The sequence below is a fragment of the Choloepus didactylus genome, chromosome 2, assembly GCF_015220235.1.
Source record: "Choloepus didactylus isolate mChoDid1 chromosome 2, mChoDid1.pri, whole genome shotgun sequence".
NCBI lineage: Eukaryota > Metazoa > Chordata > Mammalia > Pilosa > Megalonychidae > Choloepus > Choloepus didactylus.
In genome coordinates, this window is record NC_051308.1 from 49340092 (window position 1) to 49359334 (window position 19243).

At 34.8% G+C, this 19243-nt stretch overlaps 1 protein-coding gene across 10 annotated transcripts in view; it reads right to left on the bottom strand.

Annotated features, from left to right (window-relative positions):
- Positions 1-19243, bottom strand: part of RCOR3 (REST corepressor 3) — a 54471-nt gene that overhangs the window by 24523 nt on the left and 10705 nt on the right. For 8 of the 10 annotated variants that reach the window (XM_037824506.1, XM_037824510.1, XM_037824492.1 and 5 more), the window contains 3 exons: positions 18821-18982; positions 17325-17449; positions 16456-16534 (listed from right to left, as the gene is read on the bottom strand). In XM_037824506.1, the coding sequence (XP_037680434.1) occupies positions 16456-16534; positions 17325-17449; positions 18821-18982 (366 nt within the window). Of the gene's footprint in view, positions 1-16455; positions 16535-17324; positions 17450-18820; positions 19036-19105; positions 19217-19243 lie in introns of all 10 variants that reach the window. The other 2 variants (XM_037824522.1, XM_037824518.1) reach the window with 2 other exon arrangements.

The following is a 19243-nucleotide window of genomic DNA, read 5'->3' on the forward strand; positions in this document are numbered from 1 at the left end:
AAGAAATTCCTCAGAGGTCAGAAATGATGAGAAAGCAGGAATCTAGAAGAATAAGCAAGTACACAGGAGGCAGCATTTGCCTAAAGCCCAGGCTTCAACAGAGAACATGTGCCTGGCACAGGAGACAAAGCCAGAACTCTAGAAGGGAATCTCCATCATTGTGCAAAGTAGAAAAAATTACCTTGCCCTACAGAGGGAGAGAATGATTAAAGTTAGTCATACCTAACTCACTCCTGGCTGGGTGAAAAGAAACCAAAGTCTCTCCTGAGAATCCCTAACTGCAGGCCTGCATTCAGGCAGGCTAGGGGCCTAAATTTATAAGATTTGCCAGCTAAAAACTCTAAGCCAAAATTTTAGTTTAAAGTGTCTCAGATCAGTGGTACCTGTAGACACTTAGCAAAATCAAAGGAAAATCCTCTCTAGAAAAATACACTTCAGACCTGAGTCTCAAAAATTTTCCACAAATACTGTTACAAGGAAAATAGACTCACAACCAGAAATTGCCAAACCCATAAAGAAACAAGCTCCATGAGAGAGAGAGAGAAGAAGCAAACAATAGAATTACATCTGCAAAGATTGCAGGCATTAGAATTATTTGACAAAAAGAATAAAATAATTGTGTTATATGTGGATAAAGAAATAAAAGACAGAATTGAAAATATAATGAAAGAATAAGAGTCTGTTAAAACTGACCAGGCAGATAAACAAAAGATATAAATAGGACATCTAAAAATAAAATATATATATATTATAAGCAGGATTAGGAACTCAATGGATAGGTTAATATCAGACTAGATAGGGCTCAAAAAAATTAGCAAATTAGAATATATAGGTGAGAAAAATATCCATAATGCAATAGAGAAGGATGGACAGACAAGAAGATGGAAAGTTTGAGTGTGAAGAGACGTCAAACATTACAATGTGAAAGCCAAAATATTTCTAAAAGGAGTTCTCAAAGGAAAGAATGGAGAGAATCAGGGAGAAGCAATATTCAACAAGGTAAAAAGAGAATTTTACAGAACTTAAGACTTAGGATTCAGAAAGCACAATTAATTACATGCAAGTTTAACTGAAAGAAATCTATTCTTAGATACATCATAATGAATATACAGAACACTAAAGACAAAGAGGAGATCATAAGAGCAGCTACAGAAAAAAGACAAACTACATTTAAAGGAATGATAAACAGCCTGACAGCAAATTTCTCAACATCAATGACAGAACTCAGAAGCAGTAGAAAAATATCTTCAAATAATAACTGTCAACCTAAAAGTCAAATCCCAGTATAACTAAAGTTTCAAGAACAAGGAAGAAACAGGCATTTTGTACATTACAAAACTTGTTTTTGATCAACAGATCCTCAAAAAAATGAGTTTCTAAAGGATTTACTTCAGGAAAAAGGGAAATTATTTTAGAAGAAGAAAGGTCTAGGATTCAAGCAAGAATAGTGAGCAAAGTAAATGTTAAGCAGTGGATAAATCTAAATAAACACTGACTACAATGTTTCATGTGCGAGACTGAGAAATCAAGATGTATCTAGAAATGTAGACAAAAGTAACATAAATACCAGTAGGGTAGTGGTTGGAGTCAAAGCATTCTAACAGCCTTGAATTATTGAGAAAGTCGTTAAAGATACCCATAACAGACTTGAAGTTAAATATGCAAGATAAAATTTCCAGAGTACACAGTAAGAATAGAAGCACAGAAACATTCCAAACTAGCAGAGAGTGAAAAAAATGGAATGGGAGAAGGAGTCTTAAAAAAGGCCAGAAAAGAAAGAAAACTAGAAAAAGCAGTCAAATAGAAAGTAAAGAATAAGAACAAAAATACAAATAGATTGGTGATCGTAATCAATATAACTGAACTACTAAACTCTCAGCTTAAAGACAGATTGTCATACTGGATAAAATACAAAATCCCAGCTATATGCTGCTTATAAGAGATATACTTAAAATGTGAGGGCACAGAAATATTGAAAGTAAAATAATTCATAAAGATATACCAAGCAAATACCAAATGAAAGACAGCAGAGCTATATCATATCAGACAAAATAATCTTTAAGCAAAAGCTTTATCAAGAGATGGAAGGGTAACTACATACAGATAAAATGTTCAATTCAGCAGCAATTCTACGATTCTAGAATTCTGGATAAAGAGTTCAATTCAGCAGCAATTCTACAATTCTAGAATTCTGGACTTATATGCACCTAATAACCATAGCTTCCAAGTATAAGTTTTACTTCTCAATAATTGATCAGATAAGCAGACAAAAACCAACAACAGAAGCAACAATAAAAACCAAGCTAGCAAGCAGTAAGAACAGATTTCAACCACAGAACTGTTAATTACATTAATTACAAATAAAACCCTGTAACCAATAATTAGACATATACATTCTTTTCAAGCATACATAGAAACATATATATAAAAATCCTATCTTCTAGGCTTTGAAGTCATAAAACATGTTAGCAAATTCCTTGACAATCCTGCTTTTGAGAAGAAGAGTCTATATGCCCTCCCCTTCATGCTGGGCCAACTATAGTGACTTACTCTGACCAAAATAATACATTAGAAGGCACAATAACACTTGCAAGTGTAGGTCAATAATGGCTGTGTAGCTTCTACCTACTACTTTTGGGATGATTACTTTGGGGATACCAGACAATGTATCCAGATTACTCAGAGACCACCAGGCTGGATAGTTGCTCAAGTAGACAGCACAGCTGAGTCCCAGCTCATGGGTATCATCAACTACCAGCCATGTTGAGTGAGCCATCTTGGCTGTCCAACCCCATCAAGCCTTCAGATGACTACAGCCCCAGTCAATATCTAAATACAACTGCATGAGAGACCCCCATTAAGCACTGCCCGGCCAAGCCTTTCCTGAATTCCTGAAACACAAAACTGTGAGCAAAATTAGATGGTTGCTATAAGCCACTAAGTTGTAGGGTTGTTATATAGCAAGAATAACTGGAATACAGACCATAAAATAAGTCTCAACAAATATCAAGGAATTATAAAAAAGGTTAGAAACCAAAAAACGAAACATAAGTTGGTAATTAAATAAACAAGCAAACAAAATCCACTTCTGAATAAAACATGGGTCAAAAAGGAAGCCATAATGGCAATTTAAAAATACTTAGAACCAAACATTAATGAAAATGTTGTGTGTCAAATTTTACAGAATTCAGCTAAAGCAATTTAGAAAGAAATTTAGAGCCTTAAATGCCTATATTTAAAAAGAAGGTAAAAATAAAGCTAGGTCCTCAACTTTGGAAGTCAGAAAAAATATAAGAGAAAAATAAACTCAAAGAAAGAGGAAACATAGAAATAATAAAGAGCAGAAAGCTATGAAATAGAACATGAAGAGACAACAGAGAAAAGACTCTGGCAAGATTAATTTAAAGAGAGAGAAAAGTCACTAATAAAAAATATGATTAATGAAAATGAGATGCAATTAGATTCAATAGATACTAAAAAATAAGAGGATATTATGAACAGCTTTATGACAATAATTTTTAAAATTTAAGTGAAACTCACAAAGTCCCAGAAAATTATAAACACAACTGATCCAAAAAGAAACAAAAAATCTGAATGTTCATTATATTCATAATGGAAATATAATGACTAGTTTAAAATCTTACCTCAAAGAAATCTCAAGGCCTAGACAGTTTTACAGGAAAGTTCTAATAAATATTAAAGAAACATATAACTCCAATTTTTCACAAACTCTCAGAGAAAAAAAGGAGGGAACTCAATCAACATTATCATATGAGATAAGTAGAACACTGGTACAAAATCAGATAAGAATAGTACAAGATCTATGATTAAGCTTATAATCATAGATACAAAAATTCTAAATAAAATATTAGCAAACTGAATCCAACAATGCATAAAAAAGGAAAAGTATTTGATAAAATTCAAGAAACTCTCTGTAATTAAACACTCTTGGCAAACTAGAAAGAGAAATAATGGCAATTTCTTTTTTTTTTTCCGTTTTTTTTATTGTGAAGTTTAACATGGCAACTTCTTTTAAATGATAAAGAATACGTAGAAAAAATCTTCAATAAACATCATGCTTGATAGTGAAACAAAAAAATCAGGAATAAGACAAAAATGTCTGCTTTCATAACTCCTACTCAACATTATACTGGTGATCCTAACCAGTTTGGTAAAGGAAGAAATAATGAAGATTGAAAAGAAACAAAACTGATATTATTCTCAAATAATATAAATCTTTACAAAGAAAACCCAAAAGAATCTACAAATAAATTATACCAAGTTTTCATTTTTCCCCAATTTATACATAGATTCAATGGAACATCCTAGTAGGGCTTTTTAAGGAATCTGCCAAGCTGAACAGCAAATGTTCAAGAGCAGTCAAGATACTCACTCCTTAAGAAGAACCACCAAGTAGTGAACTTGCCCTAGTAGCTATCAAGACTTATAAAGCTACAGTAATTAAGACAGAGTGGGACTAGCAAAGGATATTTAATTGAAAAAAAGAACAGAACAGAGAGCCATGCATATTCAGAAACCTTACATATGATAAAGCTGGCAATGCAGAACAGGTAAAAAAGATGGAGTTGCTTCCATACTAAAAATAAATAAAAATGGTTCTCTACCTCACAATATTAACTCAATTCAATTACTGCTAAATCAAGGTCTTTAATGTAAAAAGTAAAACTTAGGAAAAAACAATACTGAAATCTGAAAATTTATATGCTTTTGATGAAATATCTGTTCATCAAAAGCATGTAAATAAGAGTAAAAAGATAACCCACAGACTGCTAAAACATCTTTGCAACCCATTTATCAAAGATTACTATCCACAATACATAAAGAATTGAGTTTAAAAAAATGTTTTAAAAGACAAACAAATCAATTAAAAAGTAGATAAAAACAAAACAAAACACAAACAAGCCTTTCAAGAAAGACACAAGAATAGCCAATCAACAGATGGAAAAATGCTTACTCTTACTAGTAATCTGATGAATGAAACTAAGAATATGAGATACTACTGCAAATGACTGCAATGATCTCTCCCACCAACTATAATTCAAATCAATTCTGATTCTAACTACTTGGAGTTAGGCCAGACTCCACAGATTAAGGACAATCCTCCACAGGACTCCCCTCACTCAGACATCAGCCACAACTTTGGAGGTCCCCAGGGGCACCCTCATTTCTGACCAACTGGCTACAAATTCTAGGGTTCCCAACACCACCATCAGATTTGATAATTTGCTAGAACAACTCACAGAATTCAGAAAAGCACTATACTTATGATTATAGTAATTACAGCAAAAGGACATAAAGAAGAGATGCACAGACCAAGGTCTGGGAGGATCTTAAATGCAAAGCTCCCCAAGTCTTTTCCACACGGTATCAAAACGCGTCAACTCTCCCAGCACATAGACGTGTCTTATCAATCATGGAAGCTCTCCTGAGCTTCTGTAACCAGTTTTTATTGGGGTCTCATTACATAAGCCTGAATGATTTAATCAATGCCCTGTGTGGTTGAACTCAATCCCAAGCCCCACTTTTCTCTCCCTGGAGGTCAGGCTGACACTCTATGGCCCAAAGCCCCAAGCCCCAATCACAGGGTTGGTTTTTCTGGTTTTGACAGGCCCTTGCCCCCCACCACCACCCCACCTTTTAAGACTACCTTAGCATAACTATCAGGTGTGGTTTGGAGTCCACCAAGAATGACAGAACATTCCTATCACAGGAAATTCTAAGGATGTAGTGGTAACCTCCTAGGAACCTGGAATAAAGACTAGCCAAGTTTTTTTTTTAACTATACTACAGATACATTTCATATTACCAGATTTTTAACATTTTAAAACTCTAATCATACCAAGAAGTACTGGTAAGGAAGTAGACAATGTGTACTCTCATAGTCCAATGGAAGTACATCAACTATGAAAAACAATTTGCCATTACCTAGAAAAGTTGAATATGGTAATACCCTAAAATAGAGTAATTCTACTCCAAATGATCCAAGGACACTTACTCACTAAGACACTGTTGGCATTTTTGGTGGAACAATCTGTGTTGTGCATTTCAGGATAGTTGGCATCTCTTTCCCCTGCCCACTAAATGCTAATGGTGCCCCCAAATCACTGTAACAACTAAAAATGCCTTAATTTCCAAATGCCACTTAGAGGGGGCAATGCTAAACCTAGATGAGAACCAATGTTCCAAAGAAACTTTTATCACATGTATCTAGAACATGTTCGTAACAGCACTGTTTATAATTTAAAAACTGGAAATGATGTTCATTGATGGAAGAATGGATACGTTGTGGTATGTGCGTACAATGGAACACCATAACATATTAATGAAAATACATTCCAAAAACATGTTGAGGAAAAAAAAGCAAGTAGCTTAAGAATACAATTTGACTGGGTTCAAATAAAGTTTTCCATTCAAAAAGGTGCAAAACTAAATGATCCATTGTTCAGAGATACCTACGTACATGATAAAATTATATATATAGAAAAAGCAAATGAATAAATAAATTTCAGGATTGTGGTTCCCTCTAGAGGGGAAGATGAGGACTTGTATTTTAAGTTCAGTGATGAACATGCTGGCATTTGTTTTATTATTCTTTAAACTGTACACATTGCACATACTCTGTAGTATGTATATTTCATAATTTAAAAAACTTTTTACATTTGTTAAAGAGCAGAGAAAGGAATGAAGTCACCGGCATACAGTGCAAGCCCTGGACCACAACCCTGGGGTATCCTTTTAACTTTTTAATTTATACTTCCCTCCTTCATTTGCTAATAGGAGGCACTCATGGGCAAACAGACCAAGTGAGTATGGATCATCTTATATACCTGGGCAAAACAGTATTCCACATACATACATTTCCTAGATAACTGAAACCAAATCCCTAATCTCCTGCATCTGTATAGTAATGTTAGTTTATTTGTACTGTAATAGTTAGAGTTTACAACATGTTTTCTCACTCATTACAATAAATTTTACTGAATGATAACTATGTACCAGACCCTGGGAGTACAAAGATGGTTAAGACATGGTTCTTACTCTTAAAGAGCTCACTACCCCCCCTCCCCAGGGAAAGGCAGATGAGGCAGGGGAGAATATGAGTAAGCAAGTACCACTCAGTGCAATTAGCACTATTATAATAAAGAAAAATAAGGAGGTAGACAATTCAAGATAAGGCTCAGGAAGACCTTACAGATAAGCTACAACCTGTAGTATTATGAGGTGTTTCCTAGGCAGACTTAGGAAGATAAAGGGAATTCCAAAAGTAAGGGAGCAACATAACCATGGGGCAAAAGCCAGCAAAGTAAAAAGCATATCCAAAATACTGTTAATAACCTGCAATGTGTGGGGCAGGGTAGAGAACACCTAGCTAGAGTCTGCTTTATCCCATACATAAAACCATGGAAGAGTACAAGTAGAAAACGGACTGGAAGGGGTGATATGGAGAGTCTAGAGGCATGAGGATTAAGATAGAAAACTTGCTACAGCCTTTCAGAGAAGGGATAAGAATCTGAAATTAAGGAATTCACAAAGAAGAACAGAATGAAAAGGACAAACTTCACAGTTATTTGAAAGAGAATTAAAAACAATAATACAAAATAAAGAGAGTAAGTGTTGAGAGAGAAACAGAAGTCACTAAAATTGAGATAACGATGATTACAAAGGTATACAGGAATCAAGAGGATGGTGTTACAAAAGTCAGACTTTCAGGAAAAAGGGAGGGGTCAACAGCTTGAAATGATACAGAAAGGACAAGCAGGATACAACAAATAAAATTAATTTGGCAGTTAGGAGGTCACCAGTGACTTCTGCCAGCAGTTTCAGCAGAGTTGTGGGACACTGAAACAAATTCAAGCATGAAGTAGTGCTAAGGAGTATAGTTGTTTCAAGAAGACTGGTTGACAGACTGTTGTTTTTAAATGAAAGACTTGAACACACTCATAGGCTGCACTGAAAAGGTTGAAAACAAGGGGAACAGAAGGGATGTTATGGAGAAAATCTCAGAAGAGACATGAAGGGATGGATAAGATCAAATAAGCAATGAGGTTGTACAGAACAAGAAGAGGGACTTTCTTATTGTGAAAATAGAGGGAGAGCGGCATTCTGGCAGACTGTTCATTCAACACTTACTGGATATCTGCTGTATGCCAGGCACTATGTGCTAAGAGATGCAAGATGAGTAACTCAGTACCTGACTTTGAAAAGTGGGGGAAATCCAATAATTATAATGTTCAAAACGCAAATACAATAAGATGAAAAGGGTTGATAAGCTTGTAATTTAGCACAGAGGTTAGGAAGGGCAGAAATTTAAGGGAGTCCCTCCCTGGTAGTTTCTCCATGAAGCAGAAGGTGGAAAGGTGGTAGACAATGTGTAGAAAGGGATGACTAGTCAAAATAATTGCTCAGATAATTCAAACAATGGCAACTTTTATAAAAGATTTAATATGTCCTGGGTACTGTAATAAATGCTTACATATATATATTATCTCTGATTCTCAAAACAGTCATTATTTTGTTTTTTTACCAGTGGAAAAGGAGGCTTAACAGGTTAAAATTTAGAGGCACTAAAGGACTACACTGAGATCAGAAACTATTTTATGTAGTAAGAACAATTTATATAATTGTGACATTTTCTCCTGCTGTGCCTCCCAAACCAAGAATGGCAACCTATCTAGCCTTATGAGTTTACAGGGCTGGGGAAGGGAAAGCAGAAAGATAAGGGAAATCATATTGGGAAGAGAGCAATTTAAGTAGTTGATCACTGGGTCTATGGCTCAGGGAAACAAGGAATAAGCTGACAGACTTGGAAAAAAAACTGAAGGAATTAAAGAATGAGAAGTTGAGGTAACAGTAGGACTTTAAAAACTTCATAAAGGAAACTTTAAGGTAACAACAAACGCCAGAGTGAGCCATAGCATGGAGCACCATAAAAGGAATGAGAGTCAAATTGGATACCGTCATATATCTGGTAAATGTTAAGTTTAAGCAAACTCGGACCTACTGTCTCCAATATCAATGTTCTTTTCACTATTTCACTGCTGCCTATACCTCACAGGCCTTTATCCATCAACACTTTGACTGTATTTTACAATTACATAATTCCTTGTCTTAGTAAACAGGGAATGTGTATCAATTTAGCCTTTTCTTAATGATTATAAGACATCATTATTATTATATTGAGGACTCTGAGGCTACTCAAGCACTTTGCTAGTTGAGGATTCTTCCCTCTCCTCCCTAGAGAGCTTTCAATTTACACTGCTATTGCTGTCAGAATAGTTGCTACCAATTTCCAGTTTCCTACAGCAAAGGATAAGTAAAATGTTTTCAAGGAAAACTGGGTAACAAAAACAGGAGCCTTAATTTTGCATTGAATACTGTATCATCTAAGTATGTTTTTATTTCTTTTCTATTAATTACGGCTTTTACACTTCTGAGTGATTAGATAACCCCAAAATTACTTATATCACTGGTTCATTGGGGTTCTAGCTATTACTGTATTTCCCAAAACCTCTAATTAGCACTAAAATTTACTACCTCCTAAATAATTATTTTAAAAAGTTTTTTCTTAATATGAAGTACAATTCATTCTTTTTTTGGGGGGGAGAGAGATTTATAAATGATGTTTATTTTTAATCTATTCTGCAGTTTTTCTCAAATTTTCTATAATTAATGAGAATGAATTTCTTTTATAATCAGGAAAATGTTATTTTAAAAAGCAAGACTGTTTTTAAAGCACACATTCACTGAATAATTTACAGACTTCTGGTGTCTCAGTGGAAGTTTCATATTTTTATACATTATGAGGGTAGCAATACTCAGTGAGTAACAGAATCCATTATAATATATTTAACAATAGCATCCTGGATATGTATATATGGGATGATTTATAATTTAGGCAATTCTTTAACTTTTTCTTCTCTTTTACTTGTTTTTTTTTTATTAGAGAACTTTGGGGATTACAGAAATATCAAGCATCAAAACAAGGTTCCCATAAACAACCCTATTATTAACACCTTGCACTGGTGTGGTATGTTTGTTAAAATTGATAAAAGGACATTTTAAAAATTGTACTATAAATTATAGTTCATGGTTTAACTTATGGTTCACGGTCTGTGTTGTGCAGTTCTATGGATTTTAAAAACATTTTTATTCTAGTAACATGTATACAAACTAAAATTTCATCTATTAACCACATTCAAATATATAATTCAGTGCTGTTAATTAGGTTCACAATGTTGTGTTACCATTACCAACAACCATTACAAAAATTTTTCCATCATCCCTAAGAGAGACTCTACATTTTAAGCCTTAACTCCCTATTCACTAACCCCACCCTGTTTCCTGGTAACTTATATTCTAGATTCTGATTCTATGAGTTTCTTCTAATTATTTAATACCAGTGAGTTCATACAGTATTTGTCCTTTTGTGTTTGGCTTATTTCACTCAATATGATGTCTCTGAGGTTCACCCATACTGTTGCACGTATCAGGACTTCATTCCTTTTTACGGCTAAGTAATATTCCACTATGCGAATATACCCCATTTTGTTTATCCATTCATCTGCTGGATGACAGACACTAGGGTTGCTTCCTTCTTTTGGAAAATGTGAATAATGCTACTATGAATATCGGTGTGCAAATATCTGTTTTGAGTCCCTGCTTTCAATTCTTTTGGGTATACACCTAAAAGTGGGATTGCCAGGTCATACAGTAATTCTATGCTCAACTTTCTGAGGAATTGCCAAACTCTCTTCCCCAGTGGCTGCATCATTTTACATCCCCACCAGCAATGAACAAATGTTCTGATTTTTCCACATCTTTTCCAAACTTTTAATTTCCGTTTATCTAATAGTAGCCATTCTAGTGTGTATTAAATGTATCTCGTGATTTGAATTCACATTTCCCTAATGGTTACTGTACTGGAGATTCTTTTCAGATGTTTTTTGGTCATTTGTATATCTTCTTTGCAGAAATGTCTATTCAAGTCTTTCGCCCAATTTTAAACTGGGTTGTTTCTCTTTTTGGTGTTGAGTTGAAGGATTTCTTTATATATTCTGGATAAAAAATCCTTTATGGATGTGTGTTTTCCCAATATTTTCTCCCATTGTATAGGTTATCATTTTACTTTCATGATAAAAATTTTGATGAGGTCCCATTTATCTATTATTTTCTTTTGTTGCTTGTACTTTGGCCATAAAGTCTAGGAAACCACTGCCTAACACAAGGTGCTTCCCTACGTTTTCTTCTACGAATTTTACAGTTCAGGCTTTTATGTTTCAGTCTTTGAGTGAGGTAGGGTCCTCCTTTTAAAAATATTTTTGCAAAACGTGAGGCAGTTTTCCCAGCATCATTTGTTGAAGAGACTACTCTTTCCAAATTGAGTGATCTTTACTCCCTTATCAGAAATCAGATGGTCATAAATGTGAAGGTTGATTTCTGAGCTCTCAGTTTGATTCCACTGGTCTATATAACTGTCTTTGTGCCAGTACAGTGCTATTTTGACTACCGTGGCTTTGTAAGATCAGGAAGTATGAGCCCTCCAACCTCATTCTTTTTCAAGATGGCTTTAGCTATTGGGCACCCCTTACCCTTCCAATTAAATTTGATGAGTGGCGTTTCCATTTCTGCAAAGGTTATTGGACTTTTGACTAGGATTGAATTGAATCTGTAAATCACTTTAGGGAGAACTGACATTATAATAACATTTAGTCTTCTAATTCATGAACATGGAAAATTTTTCCACTTACATACATCTTCTTTGATTTCTTTTTGGCAACGTTTGGTAGTTTTCTGTGTACAAGGCCTTTACATGTTTGGTTAGATTTATTCCTAGATATTTGATTTTTTCAGTTACTACTATAAATGGAAGTTTTTTCTTTTCTTCTTCTAACTCTTCATCTCTAGAGTAGAGAAACACTACTGATTTTGGTTGTTAATCTTGTATACTTTGCTGAATTCATTTATTAGCTCTAGGAGCTTTGTTGAAGATTTCTCAAGATTTTCTGTATATAGGATCATGTCATCTACAAATAGGGAAAGTTTTACTTCTTCCTTTCCAATTTGTATGTCTTTCACTTCTTTTTCTTGCCTAATTGTTCTGGCTAGAACTTCCAGTACAGTGTTGAATAACATTAGTGAGAATAGGTATCCTTGCCTTGTTCCTGATCTTAGAAGGCAAGCTTTCAGTCCTTCACCAATAAGTATGATGTTAGTTATGGATTTTTCATATATGCCCTTCATCAAGCTTCATAGGGGCCAGCCCCAAGACAAGGGCTCAGCACATCTAGCCACCAGTCTCCAATGTTTGTGGGAACATCAGCAACAATCCAGGTGAGGAAGTCCAACACATCTGCATTCTCCCCCAGCTCTTCAGGGGGGCCTATATTGGGAGGTTTTTTGATTACTGATTCAATCTCTTTTCTAGTTACTGATCTGTTGAAATCTTCTATTTCTTCTTTAGTCATCATGGGTTGTTAGAGCGTTTCCACAAATTTGTCCATTTTACCTAGCTAATCCAATTTTTTTGCCATACAGTTGTTCATAGTATCGTCTTATAGTCTTTCTATTTCAGTGGGGTCAATAGTAATGTCCCCTGTTCACTTCTGAATTTAGTTGTGTCCGCTCTCTTGTTTTGTCAGTCTGGTAAAGGTTTGTCAATTTTATTGATCTTTTAAAAAAACTAACTTTTGGTTTTGTTGATTCTATTGTTTTTTTGTTTGTTTTCTATTTCATTTATCTCCACTCCAATCTTTATTGTTTTCCTTCTGACCGCTTCGGGTTTAGTTTGCTTTTCTTTTTCTAGTTCTTCAGTTCACAGATTAGGTCTCTCATTTGAAATCTTTATCCTTTTTATTGTAAGTATTTAGGGTATATATTTCTCTCTCAGCACCACCTTTGCTGCATCTATAAGTTTTGTTACATTGTATTTTCATTTTCATTCAGCTGACGGTATTTCCTAACTTCCTTTGTGATTTATTCTTTAACCCATTGGTTGTTTAAGAGTACGTTGTTTAATTTATACATATTTGTGAATTTCGCATTTCTCTATTACTGATTATCAGCTTTATCCCATTGTGGTCAGAGAAGATAAACTGTATTTTTTAATCTATTGAGACTTGTTTTGTGACCGAAGATATGGACTATCCTGGAGAATGATCCATGTGCACTCAAGAAGAATGTGTATTCTGCTGTTGTTGGGTGAAGTATTCACTATATGTCTGTTAGGTCTAGTTGGTTTAGAGCATCATTCAAATCTTATTTCCTTTTGATCATCTGTCTAGATGTTCAATACATTATTGAAAGCGGTGTATTAGTCTCCTACCATTAATGCAGAATGTCTATTTCTCCCTTCAAATCTGTCAGCATTTGCTTCTTATATTTTGGGGATCTGTTGCTAGGTGAATATTTATTTATAATAGCTACATCTGCTTGTTGAATTGACCCCCTTATCTGTATATACTGATCATTTTTGTCCCTCATAAACATTTTTTACTTAAACATTTATTTTATCTGATATTATTTTAGTTATTTTTTGGTTACTACTTACATGGAATATTGTTCCCCAGCTTTTCACTTTCAACCTACTTAAGTCTTTGAATTTAAGGTGAAACTCTTGTAAACAGCATGTAGTTGGATCATACTTCTTAATCCCATCTGCCAATGTCTGTCTTTTGACTGGAGAGTTTAATCCATTTACATTTAAAGTCACTACTGATGATACAAGATTTTCTTCTGCCATTTTGCTATTTAGCCTCTGTTAGTCTTGTGTCTTTGTTAGCCCTCAATTCTTCCATTAATGTCCACTTTTCTATTCATTTGATTTTCTGCATTTTACCAGAGTCCCTTCTCAGTTCTATCTCGATATTTTTCATATATTTTCCTAGTGGTTACAATGCAGTTAAAATTTAATATCCTAAATATATTACAATCATACTGGATTTGATACAAACTTGTCTTCAATAGCACACACATACAGTTTGTATACCCCATTGCCCCCCTTTTTTTTGTACTTGTTACAAATTATATCTTTGTACATTTTATGTCCAAAACCATAAATTTACCATTATTTTTTATGCACCTGAATTTTAGCACATGCAGGAAGTCAGAAGTGGAGTTACATACACCCAAAAATACAACATAATAGTATTGGCATTTACAATTACCCAAATGGTTACCTTTACCAGAGGTCTTTATTTCTTTATGCCGCTTTGAATCACCACATAGTGTCCTTTCCTTTCAGTCTGAAGAACTCACTTTAACATTGCTTGTAAGGCAGGTCTAATGATGAGTAACTTCCCCAGCTTTTGTTGACCTGGGAATCTCTTGATATCCTCCTCGTTTTTGAAAGACAGTCTTGCTGGATATAAAATTCTTGGATGGTAATTGTCTTCTTTGAGCACTTTCAAGTACTTCAAAACCCACTGCCTCCTTGCCTCAATCAGACACTCAATCAAATCAGGACTTCTTTGAACATGACACTTGGCTTTTCTCTTGCAGCTTTCAGAACTCTCTCCTTGTCCTTTGCATGCTACATTTTGATCAGTATGTGACAAGTTGCGTTTTACTTCATGTTTATCCACCTGATATTTTCTGGGCTTCTTGGATGTGCATATTCACATCTTTTGCTAAGTTTGGGAAGTTCTCTGTCATTATTTCTTTGAATATTCCTTCTGTTCATTTTTCACTTTCTTCTCCTTCTGGGAGAATGTGTATATTTGTGCACTTGGTGGTATCCCAGAAGTGTCTTAAGCTATTTTCAATTTTAATAATTCTTTTTTCTTTCTGTTCCTTAGCCTCACTAATTTCAAGCATCTTGTCTTCGAGTGCACAGATTTTTTCTTCTGCTGGCTCCAATCTGTTCCTAAAACTCTCTTGAGAATTATTCTTTTCAGTTATTGTGATCTTCAACTCCAGTAGTTCTGTTTGCTTCCTTTTAAAATTTTCTATTTACTAAGATTCTCATATTGCTCATTCATTGTTTTCCTGATATCCTTCAGTTCTTTCTATATTCTTTTTCATCTCCTTGGGCATATTTAAGATTATGGGCATATTTAAGATTATTTTCTAAAGGCTTTGTTTGGTATGTCTACATTCTGATCTTCTTTGCTGTTTTTTTCTGGATTTTCATCCTCTTCCTCTGGATGAGCCATCATTTCCTGTTTGTTTGTCTTGTAATATTTCGTTGCACACTGTATATTTTAAAACGCTTACTCTGGGATTTAACCCCCAAGATATCTGTTCTTAAGTTTATAACCAGCTCGTGATATGACAGATTTTCTTGAGTGTCAGGAGCTACCCAAACCCAGCAAACCTAAATAAAACACCTTTCAACATCTTTGCAATTGGCTTTGCATTGGCTGATGCTCTCCATCAGAGTTTAGCTCTCCTATAGGGAAGGTCAGCCCAAGGTGAACATGAAGTTCAGGGTCTTCCCTGTCTTTTCTGGCACTATGTTTTGTCCTGGACTTGTGCTTGCTAATGGCCTTAGGGATTACAGGAGTTTGAAAGTCCCCTGTACCTACTAGGAAACAGACCTTCTCCCTCTCCTGGGTGTTCCACTGCAGATCTTAAAGCATGTAAGCCTTTGCCCAAGGTCACCTGCCTCAACTGTTTCTTACACTGCTTTCATTTCTCAAGCTGCTTTTGCCTGGAGGGCACATTCTAGGAGGGGGCACACAGGAGAAGAGTTTTCCAAGTCAATCTTTCCCAGCCAGAACAAAGCCAGGTTCCCACAAAGGGAGTGCCAGCTGGCTCCAACTGACCTAGAGAGGGAAAGAGGGAGGGGCCTCAAAGATTGCCAGAAGCTTCTTGCATGGCTCCCCAAATCTGCATTTTCTTGACTCAGCCCCTGCTCAGCCAATGCAACCCTTCAACTGCTCTCTGTGGCTCTGAGGAAGCATACCATCTTCAAGTCTCCTCTACCACCTTTTTCCAGGGAGAGTTGGAACAATGGCTGCCTTCAGAGCTGCGCCCTCAGTAATCCAAAGTAATTAGCCAAAGGCAGTGATCAGCAATCTACCTGCACACAAACCACCCCTACCCACCCAAGACCTTGGGGAAATGGATTTTATGTCCCCTTCTGGCACCAACAAGCTATACCAGGGACCGAATCCCACGGCTGCCTGCCTTGAGAATGCGGGAGGGGCAACAGTAGCTGCTGTGTATGGAGAGAACAATTCACTAGTATTTACCATAATTTATCAGCCTTTTCCTGCCTCTCTTCTCTGTCTCTTCTCTTCTCTATATATTGTATTCTACTGGACTTCAGAGTTTCAAAATAGTTTTTCCAACAGTTCCTTCCTTTTAATACTTGTCCTGATGAAGGGACTGATCCTGGAGCTTCCTATTCCACCACCTTTCTACAATGCCTTCCCATTCATTCTTTTTGAGGGGATTTGTAGAACGATTACATGCACATTAATTAATGATCATTACCTCTTTTTTGGCTTCTTTTTTGGGATCATAATCACTATCATTCCCATCCATTGGGTGTGTTTCTTCCACATCATCATCACTGAGAAGAAACAAAGATTAATAAACTTAAAAATTAATAAACTTAAAAAAAGTTCTCTTTTTAATTCTGTTCCACTGCTCTTATCAAACTTTAATATACTCTGCTAGTACTTTTTCTAAGCATTCTTCACTGGAACAAGAGTTGTTCTTGGGAAGATGAGGTTCTAGTTTAGATTTCTGAAGTGTTCAGAAACATTTATCCCTTTGGATACATGAATCGTTTTCACAAACATTTCTAGCTAAAAAAAAAAAAAAAAAATAGAGACCCAATGGGAAAGAATCTCTTTGGAAGAAATATTATTTGGGAAAGAGAACACAGATATTAATTTGATATAATACTTATTATTTTAGTTCTCTTTTTTTTTTTTTTTGCAGACAGACAAAACCCAGGAAACAAAATGACCTTATACTACTATAAGATTCAGCTACAATAATGTGGACTTCAGTTACTCAGGTAACTGTGGAAGAGTTCTTTCAGAAGACATAATCTTTCATATATTCTAAATATATATATTGAACATATCAACACTAACAGGAAGCATTTGTGATTACAATTAAATATAGCTCATATATAACTCACTGGGGATATTTTCTGGTCATGATGAGTAGTTAAAGGGTTGAAGAGAGTTCTTACTATTAGATTTCTGATCATTCGCTCTTCCTGTCAGAGCAGAAACATGAATATAACGATGGGAAGTATTTACAATGTGTTGTGATAATTTTTCTAGGCAATGTAAACAATCCAATGCAGTGTCCTTAACAATGTAACTATATAAAAGCATTCAACCTACCTGTCACCCTGATTGTGTCTATTGGCTAGTTTACGGGCCTGGCGATCCATCAAACTTGTCCTAGACCGAGTTTTTTTCCAGGAATAATAATATTTTACAAGGCTTGCAATTGTCTTATCTGGAAGCTTAAAAAAAAATCATGTTATTATATGTAAATTTAATTCACAAACTCTGATTAATAGAGGGAATAATGTTTTTGATATATAACAAATAAAGGCATAAATGAAAATTTATGGGACTGTTATGAATTACAAAGCAAAAAAGTGCTGTTAGTCATAGTACCCCACCATACCTATGCTATTGATACTGTCCTGGAAGGGAAGAGGGGGCACAAACTAACATGGTGAGACTGGCCCCAGGAGTCCCCAGTATAGCCATGTTACCATTTAATATTTGTTTTCCTTATAAAACTATTCAATTTTTTTTCCTTCTGCTAATTCGAATTTTAATTCCAATATAATTCACATACCACAAAATTCACCATTTTAAAGTATACAATTTGGTGGATTTTAGTACACTCCCTATGTTTTTCAACCATCACCTTTAATTCCAGAACATTGTCATCAACTCAAGAAGAAACCCTAAACTCATAAGCAGTCACTCCCTATTCCCAACTACCCCAGCGACCACCAAGCTCTACTTTATGGATTCACCTATTCAGGACATTTCATATAAATGGAATAATATAATATGTGACCTTTTGTGTCTGGCTTCTTTTACTTAGCAAAATGTTTTCAAGAAAAGCTACTCAATTCGTCTTAAATTTTTAAATCAATTTTTTTTTAAGTTCAGGCTTTAAAATGATAAATAATGCAAATAGCCATGAGCCACCAAATAAAGTTTTTGGGTATTAAAATGACTAATGATAATGCACTTATCTGTCATACTGGCCACAAGGATGCACACTTCCCATCAACAATGTCCTTTTCAACTATGGAATAAATGTGGCTATATGTGCAAACACTATCTAATTTTCTTCTCATGTTAAAATAGTTTAATGCAGCAACTTCCCAGGTTTATATTAGTTTGACACAATTCTAAAAATTCAAGAACTAGAAATATAGAATAGTTTTTCTCCTTAAAAAAAAAAAAAAGCAGCAACACATGAACTATACTGAAATAATAAGAAAGTTTTAGAAATGGGCCTTTATATACAAAAGAATGTAAGTTAGAAAATAAAGTTCTAATGTTATGAAATAAGACATTTAAAAATAGAATTGAAATTATGATTTTTTTTCCTGGAACTGCAAACATATCTAAACACTATTAGGTGTATATTTAAACCAAAATAAAAACTAATTCATTATAAGTAAATAAGACATAACTGTCATGTGTTAGCGATTACAGAAAATAGGACTATATACAAATATATTTATTTCAAAATATTTTTAAAATTAAATTGGAAATCTTTTTTGTATTTAATAATTAAGAAGTAATTAGGAATAGCGTAAGATGTCATTCAGGTATGAATCACAGTAAGAACAAAATTACCATACCATTTGCTGAATCCTATGAAAGCTCTTCCCATGAAAACTAAAGGCTTGTTCAAACAGGACTTTATCTTCCACTGTCCACTCATCCGGAAAGGGAGTGAAATTAGGGAGATCAGCAAGGGACTTCTCAATGTTATGCTTATGCCAGAACAACATGCCAAGTGCCTTTGAAGAGAAATCATTCCCTTTTGGTTTTAATGGATTTATGTTCCATCACACTTAAGAAAGTTAAACACAAAGTAGATTAAAATCTTTAATCCTATGACTTCAACTGAAAAATACACTCACAGTTTGGGGCTTTTAATCAGGGGTGCCCAGGTAGTAGAGCTCATTTATTTATTTCTTTTAAGTCAGGGCCTCAGAATACAATGTTCTTACATACCATATTTGCTGGAGAATCTAGGAAAAACAGTGAGCTGAGGAGAG